Raw genomic sequence first — 21,999 nt, 5'->3', positions numbered from 1 at the left:
GTCCTAGTCTGACAAGGAGCTTGTGGATAAAAACTCCAAATTCCGTTTTAATCCCTAGGAATGGGGGGAATTTTGAAAAGCTGAATGGAACATGCACCAAAGCAAACTCCTCTATGAATTCCATGTAGCTCCCAACAAGACTCCCTCAGTTGCTCAAAACGCTTCATTTATCTACTAGGCTCTTTCTGCCCCCCACCCAAAATATCTACTTTAAACTTCTCAGGAAAAGAGGAAGGAAGTAGAAAAGAAAGGGAGGAGAAAAAGGAGGGAGAACTTGGGAAGCAATCATGTTCCAAGCCCTTCCAATATTTAATGCTAACAAATAAGACTACTAACCATAGTTTGCTAAGGTGGCAGTCAATATCCAAGATGTCTAAGAAAGGTCACAGAATAATGACAAGGCCAACAATTGCTTCCGATGGTAACAATTTCTCAGGCCAGGCCAGGTAACCCTCACAATAGTTCCTATCTTCCTGAGAAGCAAGACTGGTGACTGACCCAGGGACTGGCTGTGAAATATGGCAGAAAAGCACAGAACAGACATTGGCTCTGATTGTAACAAAGGCTACAATGGAAATACAGGTTCAGACCCCTGGAAGCGTCCTTGATAGCTCAAGTCTGGCAGGATGTTCCCATTCTATACATGAGATCCTGTTGGATGTCTGAGCCTCAGGCACAAAAGTAGCATGGCACTGGCACAAAAACCCACACACCTTACAACTATCTCACTTTTTTTTTTGACAAAGGAGTCCCAAAAATGGTGCTGAAAAAACTGGATCCCACGAGCACCTGCAAGTGGACTCTAGCTTTCACACTCTGTTAAAACCAGTTCTGGGGGGATCAAGTACCTCCTCCCCACCCCCACAAATTGCAGTCACCCATCCCCAGACAGCCAGCCCTGAGACACAGATACATGTCCCATCTTTTTCACATCTCAACAAATGCAGTCTCACAGTGGATGTGATTTTCGCATCTGGCTTCTTTTGCTCACATGGAGCTCATGAGATTCTTCACCATCATTCGCCATAGTTGTAGACTATTTCCTGTCCTAATCGACTGGCCAGCCTCCCGCTGCAAGCATATATCACACAATTGATTTCTCCATTTGGCTGTTCAGAGCATCTCTAGTTTATTATGAACAGGACTGTCTCTAACATTCCAGCACACGTAGTTTCCTGAGATGCCTGCTTTTATAGTTTGTGCTACTTGAGTTCTGTAGAGTGTGCCTGAGTTATCTTTTTGTATAAGTCTTAAATATGTTACCTAGGATTTTTAAACTAGAACCAGAGACTTCACTCCTTCCCTGCTGACATGTAGGCAGAAAAAGAAAATAATAGTACAGTACGAGCTAATATTTATTGAATGCTCTCTGAGTCAACTCTTTAGGGGGGGACAAAAAACTCTTTTCATATATCTTCTCATTTGACCTTCAAATTATCCAGAGCTCTAGGTGGACTCATTATTCCCACGTTAGACTTATGGGAACTGAAACTGAGAAAGGTTAAATCATGTCACCCGGGTAGACCTGTAGAGAACCGAGGAACAGACACAGATCTCTAATCTAAAGCTTATCCCTCCTACCTCCAGCTGCGCAGCTTCCTATTAGCCAGTGCCACTGCACATGAGGATGGAGGAGCTCAGCCCAGCCCAATGGCAATGATTATTTCTATTCCTTATTCTTCTCCTAATTAATCAAATCCTCTTGAACATGAAAGGGAGTGAGATTGGATTTTTGATAAGCTAAGTGAAAAGAATCCGTTCCCATCTGGTGCCTCCAAAACTCTCCCATTTAAGCCAACAGGAGCCCCCTCCATGCCTCCTGCCTGGCATTTTAATAATTCTCCAATAATACTAGAAGAGTTGATAGTGTCACCACTAATGTATGTCCAAGGGTGCTTGAATAATAGAAAGTGCAAGGTCAAAGTGCAAGAGCAAAGGCAGGCCAACTTTCTTCACAGCTAGCTCACTATTAAGCATTTTAAGCTTTGAGGGGGGCATACACATGTCCTGTCCTGATTCTTCCACTCTGCCACTGTTCCCAGACAACATAGCAGGGACAATAGGAAGATGTATGAATATGGCTATGTTCTAATAAAACTTTATTTGTAGACATTGAAAGTTGAGTTTCTTTTAATTTTCAGGCACCAAGAAATGTTTTTTTTTTTTTTTTTTTAATCTCATGCTATTCTTTTCAACCAGAGAAACATGTAAGAGTCTGTCTTAGCTTGAAAGTTATACAAAAGTAGGACGAAGAGTCTAGGGACCTGGGTTTAAAATCCTGGCTCTGCTACTTCTGATTTCTGTGGTTTTCAACAATTACTTAATTTCTCCAATTTCTCTTCTGTCAATGAAACAAAGCTGGTTACTATAGACAAAGTCCTTCCTCATGGCTGGTATTGAGGCAGAGGTTTTTTATGTTATACTTAATCATTATTATGACCACAAGAAGCTAATTGGTTGGTGATAAAGCTCAGTGGTAGTGAGAGTGCTTAGCATTCAAAACTCTGGGTGGCAAAGAACGGAGGGAACAACTATTAGAGGTGGAACTTACTCAGGAGGCTGACATCCGAGGACCATGGTTCAAGGTTAGCCCAGGCAGGAAAGTCCGTAAGACTCATATCCAATTAACCACCAGAAAGCGGAGAGTGGTGCTGTGGCTCAAAGTAATAGAGCACTAGACTTGAGCAAAAAGAACTCAGGGACAGTGTCCAGGCCCTGAGTTCAAGCCCCATGGTTGACAAAAAGGGGGGGGGCTGAACTTACAATATTGATTTTCTCTGGGAAGTCACCTTGATTTAGAGTCCATACATACTTGTATCTTATCTGGTTTTCCTTGTTCGATGAAGTTGATTCTTTGTATTGTATAAACACTCTAGGTTGTTCCAGAGTGTTCCTCCTTCTTCTAAATGCTCTGATATTTTTTATAGTACATGGATTTGTAGTTCAGTTAGAGTGCATCATTATCTAATTATACTACTCTATTCAATTAGAATTACATAGAAATCCAATATACACTCCAGGTTTCAGTGAATTAGATGGGGAATGCACATTCTGAATGGCCACTCCTTCTATTTGTGTGCAGAATGGACACCTTGGCCACTCGTTCAAAACACTCAATGAGACCTTATGTGTTAAGTGCCTAGCATAGAGCCTAACACTCAGCTGTCAGCTAGCCTTTGCTCCTGCCTGCCTTAGTGCTGAATATGAGACTTAGAAGGAGACTTGGAGAGAGGTGGGTGTTCCCTGGAAAGATGTGGCATTGTGAGGCACACAGGAACAAACCAACTTTTCCAAGGAAACAAATCTATACTTCCCTGTGTGTTGTTTCCAGCGCTGAAGCTCCCAGTATGGTTACCCCATTTCTGCCTTAATCACTCACTAGGCTTAACAACGCTCCCTCTCCGTCTCCATCTCCGTCTCTGTCTCCTTCCCTGTCTCTCCCTCTCCCTCTATCTCTCCCTCGCCTTCTCCCTCCCTCTGATGACTGGAGATTCTGTCCTGACTCAAGTCCCCCAGCATTATTTTAGTAGTGTAATTTCATGTCGTCATTCTGTTCTGCATACCCCTCTACTGTTGCTGTTTCCCATGACAGGGATTTCCTCCCCTCAACATGGACAACGTGCTCTGTCCTTAAATGTCATAGCAACTCAGACCCTTCTAGACAACTCCCTACCTAGAAACCTCAGCATGCTTTATAAGAACTTTCTGGAAAGAATAGTTTCACTTCAGAGCCCCTTAAGAGACAGAGCTGTAGAACTGTGAAGACACAATCTGGCCTTCTTGAGTGCTCAACAGTCTGTCTACACCTCTGTTTCTTCATGGTAAGGGGGTGGGGGGACATAATAACACCATTTATCTCATAAGATTGTAGTAGCACTTAATTTACTGTTTCTAAATCAAATGTTCAGAGAAATACCCAACACCTTGTGAGAACTGTTTGCTGTTGCAATTGGCTTTTAATAGCTTCTGCCTTGCTTGGTCCTAGATCTTCCCACCACCAGAGTATGAAGTTGGAACAACTATTAGCCTACAGGTAAAATATCTCTCGGAATAATTAACTAACATGTTCATAGCACAGTAGCATGTCAGGACAAACTACACTGAGAATGAGGAGAAAGTCAGCAAACAATTCTAAGACTCACTTTAATTATAACAACACTTTTTTTTTCTTGGCTTGGTTCCCATATCTCCAATGCTGTGTAGAACCCATAGAAATTGCATCCTGCCAGCCCTACACCTGGGGGTGGAGTAGCCATGTCACCAGAACAAATTTTAGCTTGATGTTTTGGTATAATTTTAGGCTTAGAAGAAATCAAGGATAGTAAAAAGTATCCCCATGTATGTTGTACTCATATGCCTGAAATACTGTATTTTTCCATATTTGCTGCATCATAATCTCAATTTGTACAACTATCCATCCATCCACCCTTCCGTCCATCTATCCACCTGTTCATCCATCTACCCATCTATCCACCTAGCCACCTATTCATTCACCTATCTGTGTACCCATCCATCCATCCACTAACCCAACCATCTATCCATCTATCCATCATCCATCTAACTATCCATCTACCCACCCATCCTTGTACCCATCCAGCCATCTATACACCTATCCCATCTATCTACCCTTTCATCTACTCATCCATCCATCTATCTGCCCATCCATCCTTCTATCCACCCACCATCTATCTATCCATTCATCCATCTATCCACCCACCCATCCATCCATCCAAATACAACTAGTATATAATCTCCAGATTTGCTTTATGTTTCACCAGTTGTCCCAAGTACATTTTTATAGAAGAGAATCTTGAGTCGTACATTGTATTGAGTCATTATGGATCTATAGTGCCTTTTCATTTGGAACAGTTTCCTTGGTCTTTGTGTTTTTTAACATAAATATCTTAAAATAGTGCAGCGTGGGTAGTAGGTTATCTTTCTTCCAGTCTGAGTTTATATGGTGCCTTCTGTTGATTGAGTTTAGCTTACATTTAGAGATGCACCACAAAGTGATGCCAAGTTCTTCTTAGTGAAGAGACCAGCAGGCACTGGATCTCAATTTGCTCCCTTACTAATGATATTGCCTTCATATTGTTCCACTCCAACTATACTATTTTCCCTGTGAAAAGAATAAGCATTATAAAATGACATGATTTTCCCATTATTCCTTACAACCAGGCTTCTACAGCAGATTTTTATCTGAGTCAATGCTATAAAGATTTCCAGATGATGATTTTCTAATTACATTATTCCTTACACATTTATTAGTTGGACATCAAGCTTAAGGGATCAATCCTTTGCCCTACATTTATTTATTTGGCTTCAATATAGCAATATGGGTTCTTAATTTATTCAATAGAATAACTTTCACTATGATTATTTTCATGCTCAGATTGTTAATTATCCAGGAAGAAGTTAGGCTCCTGTTCTTATCTGAAATGTTTCTCAGCATTCATTAGGCACCTTCTTAATTTACAATACAGTATAATGTTCCAGGCTTACCTTGCCCTTTTCCCAGTCATTGCCTGAGATCAGCCACTGATCCAGAGTCACATAGACCAGGACATGTTTGAGTGGGAGAACCACAGGTGAGTTGTGACTGATAGAAATGAGCTATTCTGGGAGCCCAGGTCATATTCTCAATCAGCCTCTAGATGTCCTGCACACTTGTGTGGTTTTGAACCACAGACAGTCCTAAAGTGGGGCTGTTTAAAGCCATCAAAAGATTGGTGTACTTATCAAACTTAACCAGAAATACCAAATTTCTTGCAGTATTTAAGACCATCAGGGCAAAGAATTGACCCCTCCCTCCCAAAAAAGCACAAATAGCCGTCAATCCCCTGAACCACTCTTAAATTCTGTTTCTCCAAGGATAGATTTGAGCCTTTCTACTTTGTCAGTTTATTTACTTACCACTGTTTCCTAGTGGAGGCTAAATGACTTGGATCAAGTAGCATGCATCATCACGAATCAAGCAACCAATCTTTACTCTGTGTCTATGGAAGCAGAGCCTCTACCTCTTATTTACCATGTTTTTCAGAAATTGTGTAGGAAACTGAGCCATCCTCAACTCACATGGCCCTGGGCCTCATCATCAGTCCTACAACTTGCCTTAACACCAAAAATCCCCAAGATTTCTAAGCACTGTGCCTGTATTTAAGCTTTAAAATAACCCTATATTGAGTGTCTCATTATCCTGATTGTACAAAAAGCCAGGATTCAGGGAGGTCACTAAGGTCCCCAAAACTGCACAGCAGAGTCAGCATTCAACGTTCCACTGTCAGATTCCAGCACCCAACTGGCATATACCTCCTCCTCGTGTAAAAACAGCCTAAGAAAATGAAAAACAGAAAATGAATTAGGATGCTCATGGAAAACATAGGACCCTATTTATGCACTGAGTCCCTGCAAAGTCAGATTTCCTGATGAAGAAATCAATTCTATATACAGGACTTCCACGTGGCAGTAAAATGTGCTGAGCAATGTCCCCACAATACGAGAGCCAGTGATTCGTACAGGCTTTGCAGAAGCCCAAGCACTGTGCCCAAGCACGGACATGGAGACTGTATGGCAGATAGGTTCTGCCTACCAATTGTGGTGACACAGTACTTGCCAGCCTCCTGGAAGCTTTTCCCAATGGCTTTATTCTATATTTTTACTAATATATTCATTTGGGGCAGTATTGAACTCAGGGCCTTAGGTTTGCTAGGCAGACGACACTATACTATTTGAGCCATATTCCCAATCCTTTCCTTTGGTTCTTCTTTTGTTGTACTTTTTGCTCAGACCAGCTTAGACCATGATTCTCCTATTTAGTTTTCCCTCTGTAGCTGGAATGACAGGTGCATGCCTGGCAGCTTTGGGGTTTGAACTCAGCGTCTATCTGTCTCTCTTTCTTTCTGTTGTTCGGTCAGCTGGCACTCTAACCACTTAAGCCATGCCTCCAGCCTTACTTTTTGCTGGTTATTTTGGAGAGAAAGTCTTGTGGGCTTTCTTGCCAGGGCTGGCCTTACTACCGTCCAAATCTCAGGCTCCTGAGTGACTCAGATTTCAGGTGTGAGCCACCTGCATGTAGTAGCCCAGATTTATTGTTGTTGTTGTTGAGATTGGGTTTGGTAAACCGTTGTTAGTTTTTGTTTTTGTCAAGGCTGGCCTCAAAATTTGATCTTTTCAATCTCTGCCTGTCACGTAGTGAGGATTATAGACTCAAGCTCCTATATGTAGTTTGAACGGCTTCATTCTTGAACAAAAAGGCTATTTGCTAAGGCCTGAGATAATGCATCAAAGGGAATCATCCCTGAATGACTATGGCCTCACTACCTTATCACTGTGATGAGGTTGGACCTCTCCTCTGCTTCTCTTGAGCTTCTTAATACCCCATGCCCTTGACTTGAATTCTTATTACTAGGAAAACAGAATCTCCTTAAAGGGGAAAGCAAGTCTTTCTCTTCATTGCTCCCCAGTGTAAGTTCCCTTAGTTTCAAAGAAGCATCTGCTCGAACTTGGCACCTGCACAGATGAGCAGAAGGCTTCATCCTCTGTGAACTACCCAGCTCTCCAGACAGGCAGCCAGCCTCCCTTGGTAAGATTCTTGGGTTTTGCCCATCACAAGCCCAAGCATTTGAGAAGGATTTAGATTTCTCCAATTAAACGCAAGACTTTAATTTGCTTAGGGGTACTAACAAGGGAAAAGGAGACATTCATGACATCTCTGTCTTGGTATGACTTTGAAAATTCCAGGAATGAAGCTTTCTGTGAAGACCCATCATGAATAAGAATAATGGAGTGATGGATTTCTTACTTAATTGAGCAGTAATGACAGAAGTGTAGGTCACCTCCCTGAGATTCATACAAAGCCAAGAAGTTGACAATTTAGGCCATTAAGCTCCCTTGGTATTTAATCTTGGCAAAGGGCACAGTGCCAAGCTCATATGAATTTTGTAAAAATAAGTCCAAAACAAAGACTATGGATTTACTTTTGTGAGAAGTTGTTTTAGCCAGCAATTAAATACTTGACATGAGGTTGAGTGAGGCAAGTTCTAAATAAGCTTTCTTATGAAGTCTTCAAGTGTTATTTCATTTAGAGTAGTTGGTTGTCAAAAGAGAAAAGCAAGGAAGAGACGCTGGCAATGCCCAGAATAGTTTCTTACACTATCACAAGTAAACACACTATTATCTCCCACACACACCCAACCTCATTCTTAAAGTGCCACTAACCATGTTGGCTGAGTTGATGGGGAAGCATTGCGTGTTCTGGAGATGCACAACTGATATTGTTTCCCATGATATCCCTCCTGGAAACCAGTGCCTCATATCTAGAAGGCCCCAGTGGGAGCTAAAGTATGGGAAGGATCTTGTATTGTGAGAAATGACATTGCCATTGAGTTTGTGATCCATTCCCTCCTTATCCACTGGGCCAATGTTACATGTGCCCCTTACTTGTCAAGAAGAGTTGCTCAATGGGCTAGGAATGTGGCTTAGTGGCAGAGTACTTGCCTAGCATGCATGAAGCCCTGGGTTTGAGTTCTCAGGACCACATAAACAGAAAAGGCCGGGAGTGGTGCTGTGGCTCAAGTGATAGAGCCTTAAACAAAAAATGCTAAGGGACAGTGCCCAGGCCCTGAATTCAAGCCCTAAGACTGGCAAAAAAAAAAAAAGAAAGAAAAGAAAAAAGACTCATTCAAGCCAGGTACAATGGCTCCAGCCTATAATCCTAGCTATTTGGGAGGCCAAGATTGGTCTCACCATTTGAGGCTAGCCTAGTCAAAAAGATGTTGAAGAGACTCCATTTCAACCAGTGGTGGCATGAATCTGTCATCCCCAGTGACACAGGGAAGTACAAGTAGAAAGACTGTGGTTAAGACCAGTGTAGGCATGAAGCAAGTCCCTACCCAAAGCACTGAATAGCTCAAGTGGTAGGGTACCTGCCTAGCAAGCATAAGGCCCTAAGTTCAATATCCAATACTGCCAAGAAGAGCCAATCATTTGCTGAGGATTCATTATCCTGGTCTCAGCTCTGTGGGAAAGCCCAGCCTACTTGAGGGAAAGGAAGTCTAAGGAATGGAAACTTGACTTGCACTCCATGGAGAATGGATCTCACAGGACTTACTTTTGGTTTGTAAGAAGTTGGGCAAGTTATCAAGTTTTCCAACCTTTCCTCATTTACCTACAAGTACTGAATATCTTGCCAGTCAATAAACATGGCCACTTACAATTTGGCCACATACAATTTGGTCATTTACAATTCCAGCAAGATTTTGAAGAAATCTGTTTTGGGATCAAATTTTCCAATCAGCCTCCTCCTCCTGGCATATGAATTCTATAATCCTTATTTCAGCCTTCATTGAAGGAAATGGTGGGTGTGAATTAATATGCTCTATGAAATCCTCTCTGCATCAGATAGCACACTGAGCAGTGACAGTCATAATCTATTCATTTATTAAATGGACATTTACCACCCTATTACTATATTATGCCATAATTCTAGGACCTGAAGACATGGGGCTGAGTAAAAATTATCTCTGCTCTTCGATAGGATAGTAGAATATGAAATAGACATAAAAATGAATGCATTAATATATTAGAGGAGTTATCAAAGTAGGACAAGGCATCATAAAGGAACTATCCTGGAGCCTTGAGGAATCAGACCTACTTTTCAAGTAGGGGAGCATAAGGAGGATCCCAAGCTACCAGAGCCACACAGAGGGAGGCTATGCAGGGGGAAGGACTGGGGACAGTCAGGGCACAGTGAGCAGGTCCCAATAGCTGCTCCCTCACCTTCGGCTTCCAAACTATCTCCCCACTTTTATCAATACGTTCCATTCTTTCAGCAAAGCATCCTGTCAGCCTGTCCTGTCCATTTCTGCTTTCATGCCTTATGGTGTGTGTGTGTGTGTGTGTGTGTGTGTGTGTGTGTGTGTGTGTGTGTGTGTGTGTGTGTGTGTGTGTGGTGTGGAGTGAGATTACCCCAAATCAGATTATGCCAATGATACCCATTGTAAATGTATCATTTAGCTAACATTACAGAGCTATTGCTTCTGTGAACATTAAGATAGATACCCTGGAAAGATGACTTTTTTCCCTTTAGGTGAGTCACTATAAAAGCTGCAGTAGAAGGTAGCTCAGGAGATGCAAGTCTAAAAGATAAGGGAGGATGATTTTTTAAAATCCCTGCAATAAGATGCTGCTTCATATGGCTCTGAGCATATCTCAGCTTTTCAGTCCAATTTAAACAAACCAAAATTGGAAATCATAAAAGATGTGCTATGAGTATATTTTATATAGAAAAAAAGATGGTGCATAAAATCAAATAATAGTCTCAGCCTTATATTAAAGATGGGACAAATACATGTACATCTGTGTTTTATATTAAAATGCTTTAAACTAGGCTTGTATGTATAGCTTATTTCTTTATTTTTTTATTGTGAAAATACCGTACAGAGAGGTTACAATTACATGAGCAAGCTAATGAGTACATTTCTTATCAAGCATTGTAGCCTCCTCCTTTTTGTTTCCCCTTCCCATCCCTTCCCATCTCCGCCCCCCACCACCCGCTCCAAAGTTGTAAAGTTCATTTTTCAACATAACGTCTTGTACATCTTATTGTTGCAATGGTTCCACTGTACCCCTATTTAAACAATTGGTTTTTTCTCTTCTTCTCCACAAATTGTACCAACATCAAATACAGTGAAAAAAAGGGTTATACTGTGGGGGAGGAACATACAAAGTAACAAAGAAATCATCTTATAAATATGTTAGAAACAATAGCAAGAAAGAAAAACCATTTGAGTCCTTATCTTGGGGTTCATTTCGCCTAACATCAACTTATCTATTTCTGCTTGTCTCAGACATATACTAGTTATTGCAAATAAGGGAAACCATGAGACCTATGTTTCTTTGGGCCTGGCTTACTTCACTTAATATAATTTTTCCAAGTCTTTCCATTTCCTAACAAATGGGGGCAATGTCATTCTTTCTGATGGAGGCATAGAATTCCATTGTGTATATATATACCACATTTTCTTTTTTTATTATTGTGAGAATACCGTACAGAGGAGTTACCACATTTTCTTGATCCATTCATCTACTGAGGGGCATCTGGGTTGGTTCCATATCTTAGCTATGGTAAATAATGCTGCAATAAACATAGTTGTGCTGGTAGCTTTAGTCTGGTCTTGTTTGTTATCACTGGGGTAAATGCCCAAAAGTGGGATTGCTGGATCATAGTGGAGCTCTATGTGGAGTCTTTTTTTTTTTTTTTGGTACTGGGGATCAAACCCAGGATGTTGCACTTGCTAGACAAGTGCTTTGCCACTGAGCTACATCCCAGCCCTCTAGGTGGAGTCTTTTGAGGAATCTCCATACTACTTTCCAAAGTGGTTGAACAAGTTTACACTCCCACCAACAATGCAGTAGGGTTCCCTTCTGTCCACATCCCCTCCAGCATCCGTTGTTGTTAGAGTTCTTGATGATAGCCATTCTAACTGGGGTGAGGTGGTATCTCAGTGTTGTTTTGATTTGCATTTCTTTTATGGCTAGGGAGGTTGAGCATTTCTTCATGTGTCTATTGGCCATCCTTCTTTCCTCTTCAGAAAAGGTTCTCTGTACGTCTTTAGCCCACTTATTTATTAGGCAGTTGTTTCTTTGAGGATTTCTTGTTGGGAGATTTAATTTTTTGAATTCCAGGTATATTTTAGATACGAGACCCTTGTCCGTTGTATGGCTAGTGGAGATCTTCTCCTAATCCGTGGGCTTTTTTCTTTAGTCAATGTTTTGATCCATTGATCAGTTGCTGGTATCAATGGGCTAATTGAGAAGGTTTCTCCCCATAGAATGAAATTGTAATCAGATGAGAAAATGATCAGACTAAATGGAAGACAGGAAGCTGCCAGACATCAGAAGAAGCCATTTAAAGTTTGTGCTAAAGACCAGGAAATGATAGACCACAGCCTGTAATGCAGCCTGTAACCTACTTTTTTTCTTTTTTCTCTTTTTGGTCAGTCATTTGGTTTAAACTCAGGACTTGGGGGCTGTCCCTGAGTTTTTGTGCTGAAGGCTAGCATTCTACCACTTTCAGAACACAGCTTCACTCCCAGTTTTATGGTGGTTCACTGGAGATAAGAGTCTCATAGACTTTTCTGCCCTGGCTGGCTTTGATCTTCAAATCTCAGCCTCCTGAGTAGCAAGGATTATAGGCCTGAGCCACCAGTACCTGGCTTCTGCAACCTATTTTTACAAATAAAGTCTTATTAGCACACAGCCAAACATATTCAGTCCAGACTCGTCTCTAACTGCTTCAAAAACATGATGGCAGAATTGACTAATTGTTGCAGATACTGTATGCAGATAGATAGGAAGGTTGAGTCCCTGCCTGAAGAAATGCCATAGGAACCTTTCTTCCAGCCTATATTCTTCTCTCAACAGAAACATTAGCTACTATGAGGCCAAGCATTGGCCCCCAGAGCACAGGTTAAAGGTTATAACAACAAAAACAGCAATAATAATAATAATAACAACAACAATAATGATAGAAATCCCTTGCATCTTGAGGAAAGACACAAGAGATGGCCATTTCGGTACAATTAAAAGTTTCCTATTGCTAGAAGAGGGTCTGAACATGCCCCATAGGCAGGACCCATTACAGACCCAATGCAGAAGTTTTATTTTCATGGGAGGAAGATTTAGCATAGTTAAGAATGGCAGCATCTCTGGGCGCCGGTGGCTCAGGCCTGTAATCCTAGCTACTGAGGAGGCTGAGATCTGAGGATTGTGGTTCAAAGCCAGCCTGGGCAGGAAAGTCCGTGAGACTCTTATCTCCAATAAACCACTAGAAAACTGGAAGTGGTGCTGTGGCTCAAGTGGTAGAGCTCTGGCCTTGAGCTGAAGAGCACAGGGACAGCGCCCAAGCCCAGAGTTCAAACCCCATGACCGACCAAAATAAAGAATGGCAGCATCCACAGTGACCAGAAACACAGGTCTGCATATGACTAAGGTTGAGATGGAACAGAAGACAAACCTTACACCATCACCTTAGCAAGCACAGAGTGATTTAGACACAGCTGGAAGCAGAGAGTGAAGGGTTAAAGCTTTCTGGCATCTCCCCTTTAACAGAACATCCAAAAGTTTGCTTAGATGGCAGACACAGAATTGTATATAGAAGCTCCTAAGAGATGAATAAAAAATAGTATTTTTTCCCTCAAAGTGACCATACCTCTCTATGACTATTCAAGTGAAGTATTGAATCAATCTGCTCCTGAACTGAACCAGGTTTAGTTTTGCCTCAGTTCCTTGTTGACTTTCAATAAGATGTAAATTGTCTAAAACCCCAATTAAAATCTAAGCTCATCGGGGTCTCATTTTAGCTAACTTTAATGGCTTGTACTCTAAGAGCCAGTCATCTACCAGGGACATTCAACCATTGAACTTCTCTGTTTCATCTTAATGAAGCACAGCTCAATTCTGCATCATTCTCTATCTTCCTGATCTCCTGTTTACATACACTAGAAACTCATTATCTCTTTCTCAACTCTGCTCAGTTCCCTAAATAATATAAATGACAAGTTCAGTATTGGACCTACCAATTAATCCTCTCCACAGTGACTAAAGACATTGACTTAGAATTCACATTGGAAGACATAAATGTTCCCTATCTCTTATGGAATAAAGAAAAGAATGTAGGCTCCTTAAAAGGTCCAGATTCTTGGTGGGTCTTCACATCATCTCCTGCTACCTCTGGTTCCTGTTCTTGGTACTAGCAATGACAGACAAATGTTGTTTTCCACACACAGCCTTATCTATCATTTTCTTACCTGTATAGCTTTGCTCCTACCCTTACCTGCAGCTATGATCAAGATCCTTCACCTCCTTCTCCCTCAACCCACCCTTACTGGTCCTTTCAACTTTTTCTCTGCTGTCTCCTTATTCTTGGCTTCTTCCCCCTCCACTCATGTTTATCATCCAAGCAAGAATGCACATTCTCTTGTGTAAGACACCCTCAAAGAAACAACAAAGCCTGCTGGCTAGTAGTCTGCTTTGGCTTTTCTGAGTGTTACCACATCCTAGGCTCATTTACAGAGCAAATTTTTAAAAGCAGGAGTAATATATGGATGTGTTTAGACCTTTAAAGTGTGCCCTTTGTTCCCAAAGCCCTCTTAATTACCACTTAGGAGCAGTTTATTTGCAGTGTACATCATTACTTAGGTAACTAAATGGCTTTTTACTGATCAGATCTATCTAGCATCATTTGCTTAATAGCAACTAACAAACCCAATTGCATAACTCCTCAGATGGTTTGCTCCCAGAAATAAGCTTATTTAGGAGGATGCTTATGGAGGAGGAGTTGTTCATTTGACTACTTAGGTCTTGAGAAACGTCAGTCTGTTTTCCTTTATTTTTCAATTAAACAGTGAGCAAATCACAAGGGAATACCCACGTGCCTTCTCACCCCCATATCCTGCTCATTCAGTCAGCCCATTCTCCCAGTAAAAGCATCCTGCAGCTCCTATTTGACCAGCCACAACCCACAATGCTCAAGACCCCGCCCACATCTGCCTTTCTCATTTGTCACCTGCCAGAACTGCTATGGGATTTGTCTTCTCCAAGCTTTTGATCCATCTGTTGTATGCAATTCTCTGGTGCTGGTGCTGGCTGAAACTTCTTAACATTGTTTCCTATACAGAAACAAGAGCAGGCAGACACAGGTTGGGTGCCTTATCAGCTGAGGCCATTCCTTCCTCTAGCTCTTATCTCTGGGACCTATACACCAGCACCACAGAAGGATCTGATTCCTTCCACTTCACTGTGAAGGGTGGACTGCTGTCCTGTCATTCTAGCATTGCCTTTAAGCCGCACTTGCTCTGATCCTAAGGAAGCTACACCAGGGTTCTGGAAGAAGAGCATCTTCATGGTAGTATGTTATGTGGCACGAACAACGGGTTCCAGGGTCCTGAGTTCAATCCCACACTCCCTTCTCTGTGATGGTTTTTTCCACTATCAGATAACACACTGTGTGTTTCCATCCCAGTTAGGAAACTGGTGTTGTGAGTGATGTTGGTGCTAGCTTGTAGTCGGATAAGTATACAATTGGTAGGATGTACAGCTATTCCATGCAGAACAGAGAGGAAACAATGTTAACTTGACCCAAAGAATCCAGTTGGTGTCCTCAAGAAACAGTCCCTGCTAAGGGCCAGTGACTCATGCCTGTAATCCTAGCTACTCAGGAGGTTGAGATCTGAGGATGGCGGTTCAAAGTCAGCTGGGGCAGGAATGTCCATGAGACTCTTATCTTTAATTAACCACCAGAAAATGAAAAGTGTCGCTGTGGCTCAAGTGGTAGAGTGCTATCCTTGAGCTGAAGAGCTCAGAGACAGCCCAGACCCAGAGTTCAAGACCCACAACCAAGAGAGGGAGAGAGAGAGAGAGAGAGAGAGAGAGAGAGAGAGAAACAATCCCTTGCTGAGCGCTCATTGCTGACTCTGCTGTTGGCACTCTGACTACACTAGGTATAGCCAGTGTTGGCCATGAGTGGCTCTCCTCTTTGTCACTTCATCCCCATCCACATGCTCACTATGTCACCACAGGGCTGAGCAGTGACAAGACCCAGATAATGCCACCTGGACAAGTCATTCTGTTCACATGGCTGTGCAGTGCTTCTAGGAGCTTTCTGATAAAGATTAACATGTGACATCAACATCACACATTGTGCCCACTCCCACTTAATCAAATTCATAGGTGGTGTGCTTGACTGTTTCCAAGGGCAGATGTTGAGAGAAGAGAAATTTGAGGAAAAGGAGACTAGAATTGCGGATAGAGAGATTAGAGATCCAACCTGTAAAGTAAAAGGTAGAAGAGGAATTCTGAGTTAGCCTTTAGTGTCTTCAATTTTGCCTTCTTTACCACAGCTCTCCTCTTCTGTGATCTCAAAGGTCAGCTGTATGATGAGTTTGATTCCACCTAAGTCACCACTGAAATCCTTCCTAGGTGGTTACAGCTCCAATATTATCAGCCCAAGGACCCTTGCTTTGCTTCCCTATTCCTCAGTGGCCAGGGACAAAACAAGACAAAATAAAATCTCTCCCAGAGTCATCTCTACAGCACCAATACCCACATCTTGATGAGAGACTGAGATTAAGCAGTATGTATTTTTGCTAGACTCTTTCACAGGGCTGGTCAACATCCTGACAGATATTATTTGGCGGTTCACTGGAGATTTCATGGCGCCTGACCTGGTCTGCCGAGTGGTCCGATACTTGCAGGTATGTGACACCTTCTAGAACCCATGAGCCCTATGGCCACACGGCCATTACCGCTGGCGCTTAGCCTTTTCCATGAAGAAAATGGTATCAAACTCCTCACTCCTCTGCAACCAGCTACCCAATTCTTTCCTGTGAAAGGACCAACAGAGTTTGTACCGTTCCCAAAATGTAATTGTACTGTTAAAAATGATGCATTCATGATTATTAATAATAAGACAATACAAAGAAGCAATTACAAAGAGCTCATATTTCAAGCATGAAGTAGAACTTATTTATAAGTCAATAGCTAAAAAAATTGCCAATAAAACTTCCAATAAAATTATTGCCGATAAAATTGTTCTCCAAAAGAAATTGCCAATCAAATTCACCTCACCTTTTACCTCTCAAATTAACCCAGCACTGTGGTTTTTGTTGTTAGAAAACGTGGACAAATTGTTAGAAAATAAGTATTAGCTTTTTGATTCCCACCTAAACTGCACTTTTTTTCAAAGATCTATTGACACTTGAATTTCTTCTTCTCTACATTATTATCCTCATTCAATTACTGCAGATGGATGCTATCTTATGAGTTTTCCTAAGAGCTACTTTTTGATTGAAGGTAATTATTCCATGTAGCCTGTCAATAAAATTCAATGGAAATCACATCTTTTAAATGTTTGAAATATGGCTTTGTAATTTAAATAAGTTATTTAAATTTTAAATAATTTAAATAAATAATTGTAAATAAGTCATATTTGAAATATGTCTATGTGGCCTAAAGTATTACATTTATCATATACTTCTACTGTTGACCCATCATCACATATTGATATATCATATATTCATTGACAGATTATTTATGTATATTATATAAATTAAAATAATTTAGCTATATATTGAAAGATTGGGCCAGTGGATAATCAATGTTAGGACTGATGTACTCTGAGATCTTAACATTGTTTTCCATTAATATAGTTCTATTAAAATAGTGTCAGGCCCAAACTACTGTAACTTTATAGAAGTAGAATGCATTTCCGGAAACTTCCACCCTGCTAGATTACCATTGTTATTAGGAACTTTTTTTAGGATCTTTGTATCTACATTCAGAGCAAAGATCATGCTTTTCACTTGTCTTATCATTTGGTGTTCTATCTTCAGAATTCAAAATTCTTTTCTGATATAAATACAGCCTTAAAAGTCTGTTGGGTGTGAAAGACCCCCTACAACCACATAGGGAAATTATTTTCTCATGAGTAGGTTTTTCTTTTCTGTTTGATTTGTTGTTTACAACATATTCCAATTTCTTCTTGGGGGTTTTGGTAGATAAATGCTTTCAGTTGCTTACTATATTAGTAATCAATTACTGAGAAGCAAATTACAGTAAAAGTGCTTGAAACAATGAAATGTTTAAAACCACTAAGCATCTCCCCATTTCTATTAGCCATGAATTCAGGAGTAGCTTGGCTGGGCAGCTTGGGTAAAGGCTTATCATGTCCAAGGTTCCATCAAGTGTTTCAAGGCCCTGGAGTTAATGGAGAGCCAGCCTGGGCAAGGCAACTCACGTGCAAGGTGATTGCTCAGAAAGCTGGCCCTTAGTCCTGTCAGGATTCCCAAATCTCCAATCAGTCTCTCAAAGGACTTCTTGAGTATTATCCCAGCATGGAAGGAGGATTTCCTATGAATAATCTCTTTGTGTAATTGCAATGGTCATTGAGTGAGCACAATGGAAGAGGCAATGTACATCCTGAAGTAGCCTTAGAAATGACATACCACAGCTTCCATGTTGTTCCTTCTGGTCACACAAGCCAGCTCTGACTGATACACAGAGCAGCAACAACACACAGCCTGCACCAGGAAGCAAGGATTCTTAGGGACATGTTTAAGGCTAGCAACTGCATACACCTTTATATTTTTCAAGAGCCATGATGTCCTAATTGTCAACTTAAGCATCTTAATCACCCCAAAACATTCAGGTCAGTACATTTGTTTTAATCACATTTACAATGAATATTAAGATATTACTATACATAAAATATGGGGCTGGGAAGGTGGCTCAGTGGTAGAGTGCTTGACCTGCATGCATGAGGCCCTGGGTTCGATTCCTCAGCACCACATAAGCAGAAAAAGCCAGAAGTGGTGCTGTGGCTCAGGTGGTAGAGCGCTAGACTTGAGCTGAAGAGCTGAGAGACAATGCCTAGGCCCAGAGTTCAGGCCCCATGACTGACAAAAAAATCTTAGAGACAGCAGAAATGGTTAAGAAAAAAACACTAAGAATTCCTCAATAAAGATGGTAAGAGTGCTTGCAAAAAATAAAAATTTAAGCCAGAGTTAAATATTGTAGGCCTCTAGAAATTAACCAAAGGCTTGTAACAATTGAGGGAACATGTATGCAAGAAAGTGGGTAAATCTCAGTCGGAGAAAATGAGCCTTGTGCTGTTTTAGCTTGCATTATTCTCATCCCTCAGGATCTAGCTCTGTGGTCGCCTTGAATTAACAGCTCTTGTTCACAGTAAAAATAGTCTGGCAGCCACCGGAGAGAGTAGAAAGGGGCAGAGCTCTTTCAAAGCCTCATTCCCAGAAATCTGCCATTATTTGGCACGACTGACAGTTCCTTGGAAGATCCCACTTGCAAAGCTGTCTGTATTTTAATTTATTCAGAACTTGCCAACTGTGAAAACCAAAATAAATACAGGCCAATGATTAAGTTCACAGATGCCTGAGTTATAGTTGAGGAAAACAATGGGCTAAGCAACTCATAAAAATGAAATCTGGGACATGAGAAGTTTGTGGAGATTTTGAAAATGTCTGAGACATTATTCCTGGCACTTCAAAGACCAAGAATTTGAGCATGACTAAACATGTTCAAGAAGAAATACAGAAGCCTCAAAGCTATTGCCCTTGACTGCCCTTGAGGTCTTTCACACACTCTAACATTCTTTGTGATATAAAAAAATTTTTTTTTTGTTTCGTTTTGTTTTTTGCCAGTTGTGGGACCTGAACTCTGGGCCTGGGCACTGTCCCTCAGCTCTTCAGCTCAAGGCTAGCGCTCTACCACTTGGGCCACAGTGCCACTTCTGGCTTTTTCTGCTTATGTGGTGCTGAGGAATGGAACCCAGGGCCCCATGCATGCAAGGCAAGTGCTCCACGACTGAGCCAACTTCTCAGCCCTATAAAATGTTTTTTTAAAAAAATTGGTACGATTTTAGTTTTCTATAGGTGTTTAACCAATTTTGCCAGCACCATTTACTGAAGAGGCTGTCTTTATTCCATTCTATCTTTTTGGCTCCCTTATTGAAGATTAGGTGGCTATTGATCTGTGGGTTCATTTCTGGGTCTTGGATTCTATTCCATTGTTCTTCAGGTCTGTTCTTGTGCCAGTACCAAGCTGTTTTGATTACTATGGCCCTGTAGTAGAGTTTGAAGTCTGGAATTGTTATTCCTCCAGCACTGTTCTTTCTGCTAAGGATTATTGTTGCTATTTGGAGTCTTTTATAAACAACTGTAGGAAACTAAAATTAGATCCTTATATATCATCTTGCACCAGAATCAACTTCAAATGGTTCAAAGACTTCAAAGTAAAAGCAGATACCCTGAAAACATTGCAAGAAGGAATAGGAGAAACTCTAGGGCTCCTTGGCACGGGCTGGAATTTTCTTAATAAAGACCCAGAAACACAACAAATCACAGAAAGGTTGGACAAATGGGATTGCATGAAACTGCAGAGCTTCTGCATGGCAAAGGACATAGCTAGCAAGATCAATAGAAAACCCACGGACTTGGGAGAAGACCTTCACTAGCTATACAACAGATAAGGGCCTCATATCTAAAATATACTTGGAACTCAAAAAATTAAATCCCTCAACAACAAATCCTCAAAGTTACAACCACCCCATTGTAACAAGTGGGCTAAAGACTTAAAGAGAGACTTCTCTGAAGAGGAAATAAGAATAGCCAATAGACACATGAAGAAATGTTCAACTTCTCTGACCATAAAAGAAATGCAAATCAAAACAAAAATTGAGATTCAACTTCACCCCAGTTAGAATGGCTATAATCAAGAAATCTAATAACAACAGATGCTGGAGGGGATGTGACCAAAAGGGAACACTACTGCATTGTTGGTGGGAGTGAAAACTTGTTCAACCACTCTGGAAAGCAGTATGGAGGTTCTCAGAAGACTCCACATAGAGCTCCCCTATGACCCAGCAATCCCACTTTTGAGCATTTACCCAAACGATCACAAACAAGGCCATACTAAAGCTACCAGCACAACTATGTTTATCACAGTATTACTCACCATAGCTAAGATATGGAACCAATCCAGATGCCCTCAGTAGATGAGTGGATCAAGAAAATGTGGCATGTGTAGATTGATAGATAGATAGACAGATCTTATATCTACATATATATATACACTCTATGCTTCCATCAGAAAGAGCAATGCCAGCCCATTTGTTAGAAAATGGAAAGACTTGGGAAAAAAAATCATATTAAGTGAAGTAAGCCAGTCCCAAAGAAATTTAGGTCCCATGTTTCCTTTATTTGCAATAATGAGTATACATATAGGATAATCTTATCAAAGGAGCTGAAAAGCTCAAAAGCTATGTACATATGTCCATATAAGATGATGCTAAGTGAAATGAACCCCAAGACAAGAGGTCTGCCTTTGTTGTTATTGTTTTAAATGTTCTATGGGATTCTTTTTTGTTTCCTTTGTATGCTATTGCCCCTATGGTATATCCTCTGTTGTCATTGTATTTTATTTTTGTACCCTGTATCTTGTATATATAGTTGTCTAATCTGGGGAGGGGAAGGAGAATAACAAAATGCTGAAACAAGGACACAGGATGACCCACTGCAACAATGATACCCACAGGACAGTATATTGGAAATGAACTTTACAACTTTGGGCAGGGGGGTGGGATGGGGTGGGGAGGAGTGTGGGAAGTTGGGGAGGGAAAGGATAATGGGACAAGAAGGAAAGGGGTAACAACGATTGGCAAGTTATGTACTCATTGCCTTACTCATGTAACTGTAAACCCTCTGTACAGCATCTTTACAATAAAATAAAATTTTAAACAAGAACAAAGAAAAAAAACTATTAAAGAAAAACCATATCCTAACCACATGCATATATTCTGTATGTAATATTTTAGAATTATAGATATCCTGTGTTTAGTGTTTAATTTGTTCCCATATATAAATATTTTATATGTATTTCAAAAATTGATATGAAAAGAAAGCACAGCAATTCAATAAGTCTATATCAAGTCTACAGCCAACATCAGACTCCACTGTGAAACATGGAGTGCTCGCTCTCTGAAGTCAGGAACAAAGACGCCACTCTCATGACTTCTATTCAACATCAGAATGGGAGTCCTCGCAGGAGAGAGAAAGAAATAAAGGACTTCCAAAGCAGAAATGAAGAAGCAAAATTGCCTGTTTGTAGGTAAGATGATCTTACAAATAGAAAAATCTGAAGACTACACAAATTAGTTATTAATAAGTTCACAGAATATAAAGAAGAATTTCCATATACAAATAACAAAAAAGAAATCAATGAAAAAAATGAAATCAAATGAAAAAAAGAAATCAAGAAAACAATCCTATTTCTAACACCTATAAAAGCACATAAGAAATTATTTATAAATAAATTTAACAGGGAAGTGACAGATCTAAATACTGATTATACTAAAATATTGACTAAAGGAGTTAAAGATGATACAGGTAGATAGAGATATAGTTCACATCCGTAGATTAGAAGAAT

General features: G+C 40.7%; 1 protein-coding gene across 1 annotated transcript in view; it reads left to right on the top strand.

The window, feature by feature from the left end:
- Positions 1-21,999, top strand: part of Npsr1 (neuropeptide S receptor 1) — a 96,039-nt gene that overhangs the window by 39,588 nt on the left and 34,452 nt on the right. Inside the window, exon 3 of the mRNA XM_042695134.1 lies at positions 16,150-16,253. Coding sequence (XP_042551068.1) covers positions 16,150-16,253 — 104 coding nt within the window. The remainder of the gene's footprint in view (positions 1-16,149; positions 16,254-21,999) is intronic.

The sequence above is a fragment of the Dipodomys spectabilis genome, unplaced genomic scaffold (genome assembly GCF_019054845.1).
Source record: "Dipodomys spectabilis isolate Male_0828 unplaced genomic scaffold, ASM1905484v1 ptg000178l, whole genome shotgun sequence".
Taxonomy (NCBI): domain Eukaryota; kingdom Metazoa; phylum Chordata; class Mammalia; order Rodentia; family Heteromyidae; genus Dipodomys; species Dipodomys spectabilis.
The sequence above is the reverse complement of the archived record's forward strand: the minus strand, read 5'-3'. Positions and strand labels throughout refer to the sequence as shown.